Genomic DNA, 8,738 nt, shown 5'->3' with positions numbered 1-8,738 from the left:
CATTACTTAGCCATTAGTTAATCAGTTAGCTGTTAGCTCACCAGTTAGCTTGTAACTCTTTAGTTAGCAGTTAGGTTGTAAATTAGCTGTTGGTTCATTAGTTAACTGTTAGTTCATCAGTTAGGAGTTAGGTTGTCAGTTATACGTTAGTTAATCTGTAGCTGTTAGCAAGGCCGGATTAACCATATGGGCAACTGCCCAGGGGCCCATGATCTCTAAGGGGCCCATGATCTCTAAGGGGCCCAGGGCAGTGAGGGCACAAGCAAAATGTCTGGTTATCTCCTGCTTTACTTGGAGTCCTGCGCTGCACAGAGACACTGCTGCGCTTCCGCTGCATTTGGGCCGCCCCGCCTCCTCCCAGCGCGGCTGCTGCAGCTCCCGGGTTTTTTTTTTTCTTTTTTCAATCGGATCCTCGACGGCACGACCTGTCAATCAACTCAGAAGGCGTGTCAGGAACTGACCAATCGACAACCTCAATTTGTCCCGAAGGTTAACGCCCCTTACCTGCTGACAAGCTCATCAGTTTTTTTTTCTTGAGAAACATTGTTTTAATTAAAACAATAAGTTTGTATATGTTGTGAGATGATTTTAGCAGTTTTTAAATCTACTTAATGAAGAACAGTACGACTTAAAATCGTTCATCAAACAGGAAGGAGGGCTTATTATCCCTTCTCTTACTACAGTGAATGTGGTACTTTGCTATAAGTACAACTATATTTATGGCATCAGAGAAAGCTGAGCTTAAATTATCCACATAAAGTAAAATGTCATCAGCATCAAAAGAAGGAGTGTTGAGTTTGAGATGAATCCAGTTTCTGATGTCTGACCAAACACTTTGTATTGACATGAAAAAATTGCTCGAGGGATTCATCTTCTGATTTACAAATCAACATCAAATTTAAATCTTCTTTGCAGAAACATGGCTACAGGATATATCGTATTTATTATTTTAAAATGATTCTCCTTAACTTTAGGAGATTTAGGCCATTTGACAAATTTAGAATGAGCAGAAATCATTCTGGTTTTATGATTTATATTGGGAGGTTTCTTGAAGGAATCTTTGTTATACTCAGTAAATCCTTTGTTGCAAACATTCATTGATAATCTTGTTGCATTTGAAGTCAACTAAGTTACAGGCATTTAATTTTAATGTGGGCATCAAATCATCACCTTTGAATATATAATATTTTTAATTCATTGAATCAGTTGTTGGTCAGGTTACTTCTTGTTGTGCCATTAGCTCTAAAATAGTTACTGAATCAAGTGTTTACTTCCATCCATCCGTGGGGGTAGCAGCTTAAGTAGGGAGGCCCAGACTTCCCTCTCCCCAGACACTTGGACCAGCTCCTCCAGGGGAATCCCAAGGTGTTCCAAGTGTTTACTTATGTAGGTAAAACTAGATGTTAAACAACCATTAAAATACACCAGAATGCAGGAAATGGCATCTACTTTATTCAGAATTTTCTGGGGGGACCCCCAGACCCCACCATCAGGGTCTCTCTCCCACACGTCCCCGCGCCCGCACACACACACACACATTATAAATGCTTCTGACACCAGTGGCCAACATGTTACTGAACAAGTAAACATACGGTGTCGTGTGGTCTTCAAAGTGCGTTCAACTTAATTCAGTCTTTATGATTTGTGTCAATGAGCATTTGGAGTTTTATACATAAAAATACACTTGATAGTTAGAATTTTAAGTACATTTGCTGTATATTATGGTAATTTATTCTGTATTTTGCCAGATTATGGTGATTCTGGGGTCGTGATGATGGGGCCCTTGAAGATTGTTGCCCAGGGTACAGCGAAGTGTTAATCTGGCCCTGGCTGTAAGATCATCATTTAGCAGTTTTGTAAATTAGTCATTAGTTCATCAGTTAGCTGTTAGCTCACCAGTTAGCTTGTAGCTCTTTAGTTAGCAGTTAGGTTGTAAATTAGCTGTTAGTTCGTCAGTTAGGAGTTAGGTTGTCAGTTATACATTAGTTAATCTGTAGCTGTTAGCTCATCATTTAGCAGTTTTGTAAATTAGCAATTTATCAGTTAGCTATGCTGGTAGCTCGTCGGTTAACAGTTATGTTGTAAATTAGCTGATAGCTCATCAGTTTGCAGTTGGCTCATCAGTTAGCGGTTGTAAGTTAGCTGTTCGCTAATCAGTTAGCGGTTAGCTTGTCAGTAAGCTTTTAGTTTGTTAGTTAACTGTTAACTCATCAGTTAACAGTTAGGTTGGCAGTTAGCTGGTTGCTCATCAGTTAGCAGTTAGCTTGTCGATAAGTTACAGGTAGTTGTTAAGTTGGCTAAAATTTACCTTGGTCTCAAGTCACACTCCGACTTGCTGATAGCTTGTAAATTAGTCACCGTTAGCTTAGCTCATCTGTTAGCTGTTAGTTTATCAGTTACCTAATTGTTGCTCATCATTTAGCTTTTTGTTCATCAGTTTGCAGCTAGGTTGTAAATTAGCTGTTAGTTCATCACTTTGGCATTCATCAGTTATCTGTTAGTTCACCAGTTAGCTTTGTTAAAGACGGGAGCTGGCTGCGGGCCACCGGAACCGGAAACCCCCTCCAGCACACGCCTTTACCCCCGGCTCGAACCTCCCTCAGAAGTGATAACTATACTAATCAATAAATCAAGGAAACGTCAATTAAGTTTTATCAATTATATTAGAAAAGGCAGGAAAAGATTATAATTTACAGCGCTGGACTCTCCGGTCTGTGACGCGTTCACAGACCCGGAAGAGCCTCGATGTCTCGTGTCATTACTCATTTATAGGGCCCTAAGACTCCGCCTTCACAGAAGGAGAGCTCAACCTGTCAAGTGTATGAGTGGGCGTGTCTAAGTGTGATCTCAGTGGATCTTACGTGGACTGACGTGTTAGGAAATATGAGACGGTGCTTCAAAGGCCTTTCTACGTGATGTGGCAAGCAGATCAAACTCTATTCCGTGACAGATATTGAGTCCCAGGGAGACTCTCTTTAGAGTTGCTAGCCCAGTTTAACCCAGTCAGAACCGGGTCATAATTTCATTATAATCCCGGCTCTGAGCAGATCAAAACCATAGGACCAGTCTAGATTAAAAATATCTTAACAGCTTGTAGCTCTTTGTTCAACAGTTAGCTGTTAATTTATCTGTAAGCTGATAGCTCATCAGTTAGCCGTTAGCTTGTCAATACGCTCTAGCAAGAAGGACCCCACTCACCCAGCACACTCACTTTTTTAATCGCTGTAATGACACAGCAATGTAATGTAATTTAAATTCTAAATGTGAATTAAAACTGTTTCAACAGGGGCTTTACATGTGTTTTTTGAACAATTTTTCTGTGCTGCTGATTATCCTTGCTGCTGATTTCTTGCCTTTAATTCATACCCATCTGCTCACAACAGACTCATGTTCAGGCTGCTGTTTAATACACCGTATTATATTACATTATTAGTGTTGAGCGCATATCTTAAATCCTTGTATACTGTTTCTTTTTTATACTTTATATTTTTGCTATGTTTGGGTGTAACTGGGACCTTGACTACACAATTTTGTTCCACCTCATGTACCACATGTGAAGTGAATGACAACAAAGTCACCTCCTTGAACCTTGAAGCTGTTAGTTTATCAGTTAGCCATTATCTCATCAGTTAGCTCGTTGTTAGCTTGTCAATCTGATCAGAATTCAACGTTTTTACTTCTAACTGGGATCATTCAGTGAGTTACCTAGAACAGATGAAGTATTTTTTATAGAGTAGTACATATCTAAATATAAATTAAATCTGTGTCAACTGGGGCTTTACATGATTTTATTTGTTTTTTGAACAAGTTTTTTAAATTAAAGTGATGGAAATTTGAATTATTTTTTTTCTGGAAGCTACCTCCCCTTAAAAGTGTAGGACGTTGGTATCACATATTTGACGTAAAATACCTAAAAGTCATTCCTGTTTTGCGAATGATCCGGATCGTTTGAACGGCTCTTTACGAGGAACAATAAAAACTTGAGCTGCAGACAGTAAAGACCTGATCCTAGTTTTATTTTTTCCTCCTCATAATTTCTTCAAGTTTTCTTCCTCAATCACAGACAGTCGCTCCTCCTTCGCTTTTTCACAGAGACGAAGGAGAACAGGGAGGGGTGCAACACTTGGTGTGGGGGGATTCCCCACTTGCCAACACACGTGGTACCGTCCTGACAACATACGTCATCACGCATGGCGCACATGATGACTGTCATTGAAAATGGAACGGCTCTATGAAGCAAACGGATCATCAAGATCCGGTTCCCTTCAAAGAGCCGTGTATCCATCTCTACCTGTCGGTGCCTGACGGGCGCAGCGCCGTAAACAACCGGCGCCACCGCTCATCATTGATGAGTGGTGCCGTAACGTGGCGTGAAATCTCAACGTCATATTGCTCCTCCCGTGTGTTTCTGTGCTTCTAGTTTCACGCAGATGGAAGGTTCTTGTGATCACTGTTGACCCAGGTTTAAATGAGATTATCTTGGTCCTGTAAACATCCTAACAGTGGGTTTTCCTGTGTGCAGTCGTACCCCATGACTCCGTCCAGTCCCAGCAGCAGCAGCAGCAGCAGCACAGGCCTGGAGCAGCTCAGCAAAACTAATCTCTACATCCGAGGCCTGCCTCCCGCCACCACGGATCTGGATCTGGTCAAACTCTGCCACCAGTGAGTGCACACACACGTACAGCATGAACATCGTTGTTTGCTGAAACACGGGTTTTATAGTCTTTGGAAGAATGTCCACAACTGATTAACTTTTGAAGTCAATCCCGTTCAAGATGGCTGCTACAGCCGATCAGTCTTAAACATAAACAAGTTTTGATTATATTGAGCTAAACCTTGCTGTGGTAGTAGCTGAGAGTTATCCTCCACACATAGTCCGAGTGCTAATAGATCACAGAAAACCTTTGTTTAATGATTGGCCTACACAGCAGTGGGTGATATGCATTTTAGTTTGAGAGGTTTGATAAACATCAGGACAGACAGTGGTTTTGAACAGTTCAGCCACTGAGTTGAAGTGCAAGACTAAAAGGCTGTTATGAGTCATAAATGTTTCTAGCTCTAATTCATGGCTTTTCAAATATTAATTTATGTAATTTTTTTGTCCTTGACAAATTATCCGCTCGGGTTTCAAGTAGCCCTCATCAGCTGTTCTGACTCACCCATTAATGCTCACTTTTACCATCAAAACAATCGAGACAAGGCGAGGCGCGCTCTGTTGGGATTCATATTTTGAAACTAATGGGAAAATTTAAGTTACATTCAGTTTCTTCTTTTAGGAAACAGAGTTTTAAAGCTCCTTTTATCATGAGGATATTTTGAATCCTATTTCCTGTCTTTGTGCTAAGCTAAGCTAACCAGGTGTTGGTGGCAGCTATTTGTAAAAAAAAGATAAAGTGGTCTTTAGATTCTCTTCAACTCGTGACAAAATAAAAATGCTATCTGATATGTAAAACGTATGTTCCAACCGTGTTTCAGCAAAGATTTGTAAAACAGATTTATATGTTTTTTTTATTTTCACATTGTTGAGAAACAACTTGCTGAACAACACGTAGCATAGATGCTACATTATCATTAAAAACGCTATGGAAAGCTAACGGTTTTAACGTATTATCACTGTACACAAGTTAAACGTTTCAAAGTCATTACTAAAAAATTATCATTTACAGACATAAATAATTCAGGATTCAGTGAAGAAAACTGATCACCAGTTAGTGTAGATGCTAGCATTAACAGTGAAAATGGAATAGAACAATAAAATAATTATGACTGTGTTTATCACTGGAAATTATTTATACACAAATTTAAAACATTTCAAAGTTATTAATGCTGGTCATGTTTTACTGACTTCAACTGTTATTTACAGACATAATTAATCCTGGTTTCAGTGAAGAAAACTAATCACCAATTAGCGTAGACGCTAACATTAACATTGAAAACACCTAAAAAAGCTAATGCAGTGAGCATTGTTTATCACTCAAAATTTAAACATAAATTAAACATTTCGAAGATTTTACTAAAATACACATGATAACTTCAACTCGTTCATTCATTCAACCTTTATTTAGACAGGTAAATCCCATTGAATCCCATTAAATCCCATTAAACTATTATTTATAGACACATTCCTCAGGGTTCTGCAGAGCAGCTTATCAACAATTAGCATAAATGCTAACTTTACATTGAAAATGCCATGGAAAAGCTAACCTGAGTAGCACACCATTTATTACTAAACAGTAATACACTAAAAGTCCTACTATGGCCACTTTAGCCTTTATTTACAGACGAATAATATTTATGTTTAAGCAAATAAATTGAAAAAGATATGCAGCTTTACTGCAACAGGAAGCTACGGAAACTCTACTGGGACAAACGCCTCCATACAGCAACTGACTCTCTTACGGCGCTTTGCTACTGTCTGAAGTCTCATCGGTTCCGCACCACACGGCACCAGTTAAAGGCCTCCCCTCTACCGGTACCACCCCCAGTCAGCCCGGTTTATGAGACCATCTTGTTCGAGGTTCCACGCGGGCTGCTCCGAAGTGACGATGTTCACGTAAGCAGACAGCAGCCATTAAGTGGCCAGCAGAGCTACGTCACTGAGTGACCCGCCCAGCAAAACAGCAAACTACATCTGAGCCTTCACTTCCTCATCGTGCTGACTGACAGCGCCACAAGAAACGAGTGGATTTACTGAGAGATATCCCAGATGAAGGTGCAGCGTGGCTATGCCCGGATTTACAAGCAGTGCCGAGACAAGCTAAAGAAAGTGTCGTCTGATAATTGGGCGATTAAGGACCACAATGAGCGGAGTGGTTCCAACACAACGATCTGTTGCGATACGGCCCACTTCGCACTGACGACCCCGTCCACAGAGCGGGGAAACTCGTCACAGAGGTAAATCACCTCCACCTGAGAAGAACCGATAAGACGAGAGACGAGTGGATCAGTGGCAAAGAGGATTTAGAATGGCATCACGTTTTAGTGTTAAGAAATGTGTTGTGAAATTTGAAAGCTGATTTAGTATCTTTTATGTCTGTAGTGACCTCCCCACACACATCCTTCGCCCCTGAGGCCTAAATATCACTATAATACACGTTAAATCTACTTTTGGTGTTCTTAGATGTAAAAAATATATATTTTATAGAGGAAATAAAACTACAGCGGGCGGATGTTTAGTATAAGTTCAAACTAAAGTTTGATTTCTTCCTGATTTCGTCTAAATGAAACGCATGTTGGGAGATCGGCCTGCACGTAACGAACAGCAGCAGCTGTTTGCGTCCTGCTCTGCTCGTGTTTTCTTCATGTTCCCAGTGGTGCGTTCCAGCACAAAGCAGAAATTAAAGCGATTTTCATAGCAACTGCATGTGGACATGAGCGAGACATGAAGTGTGCAGGTCCACCAAGTCCACGCACAGTTTGCCACATTTCAGAGGAAAAAGAAAATCCAGGAATATTCAAATCTGGTTATATTGTTGGAGAACGTGGAGGTTTTTAGTCCTGCAAGCTCTCAATGGAAATTATTAATCTCTTCATAGGTTCCAACAATTCCCAATTGTTGGATTGTAGACCTGGATTATTGAGCATGGACTTTGTTTCTTTTCATAGGTTCTTTTTTCTGTTAAACAGAAGTTTGGTCTAGAAATTAAAACAGAAGTTTGACGTCTAAGACATTTTCTTCAGTCCTTGTGTTTTTATATGTCCAGGTATGGAAAGATTCAGTCTGCAAAAGCTATCCTGGACAAGACGACCAACAAGTGTAAAGGTGAGTAAAACCAGCAAGTCAAGATCCCTTTTGGACACATTTACCAGGAATATTCTGATGTTTCTATGTTTAACAGTCCAAATGCTTATTTTGAATGGCTTCAGATGGTTTTTAAATGATCTTTCAGGCAGCGCTCAGCTTGTCTTCCAAACTGACTTCTTGGTGCTCGTTCGAGCCGATAATCCGTCACAGAACGGGAGCCGCGAACGCGTCAAACTTCTGCTGCTCTGACAGCATCGGAGCAGACGGATCCGCAGAGTCTCGCTGCAGCTTTTTGTTCCCATGGTAACAAAAGTTTGACAAAACCAGTAGCAGATTACGATGGATTATCTGAAACAGGCATAGGTTTGAGGCTCCACAAACAGATTTCTGCTCCTTATGGAGATAATGGGAAACAGTGACTGTATGAAGAGAGAAACATCAGACAGATTATTTATTTGAACAACACTTTAAATAGAGATTTAAATCTGAAACAAAACCTGACCAAGTCCGTCGTCGGGTTCTCAAACTACTGACACGTCATTTAAAGAAGGAAGCAAATTCAAAATTATATTTATTTAATAATATGTAAAGAATCAGCATTTTCTGTGGCAGAAACAAGCTAAAACAGTCAGAACAAGAGCAAAAACAGGCCAAACAGAGTGAAAACAGGCAAAGCAAACAAAAACAGGCAGAGCACAAACTAAAACAGGCAGTGCATGAGCTGTAACTGACAGAGCATAAGCTAAAACAGACAGAACAAGAGTTAAAACAGGCAAAACAAAAACAGTCAGAGCACAAACTAAAACAGGCAGTGCATGAGCTATAACTAACAGAACACAGGCTATAACTAACACAACACCAGCTAACAGACAGAAAATCATCTAAAACAGACAGAACACGAGCTAAAACTGACAGAACATGAGCTAAAACAGACAGAACATGAGCTAAAAACAGACAGAAAATGAGCTAAAAACAGACAGAACATGAGCTAAAA

The 8,738-nt window shown here is 40.2% G+C and overlaps 1 protein-coding gene across 1 annotated transcript in view; it reads left to right on the top strand.

Annotated features, from left to right (window-relative positions):
• Positions 1-8,738, top strand: part of LOC119429006 (RNA-binding motif, single-stranded-interacting protein 1) — a 27,116-nt gene that overhangs the window by 3,792 nt on the left and 14,586 nt on the right. The window contains exons 2-3 of the mRNA XM_037696728.1: positions 4,523-4,662; positions 7,704-7,762. Coding sequence (XP_037552656.1) covers positions 4,523-4,662; positions 7,704-7,762 — 199 coding nt within the window. The remainder of the gene's footprint in view (positions 1-4,522; positions 4,663-7,703; positions 7,763-8,738) is intronic.

The sequence above is a fragment of the Nematolebias whitei genome, chromosome 2, assembly GCF_014905685.2.
Source record: "Nematolebias whitei isolate Nwh7 chromosome 2, NemWhi1, whole genome shotgun sequence".
NCBI lineage: Eukaryota > Metazoa > Chordata > Actinopteri > Cyprinodontiformes > Rivulidae > Nematolebias > Nematolebias whitei.
The sequence above is the reverse complement of the archived record's forward strand: the minus strand, read 5'-3'. Positions and strand labels throughout refer to the sequence as shown.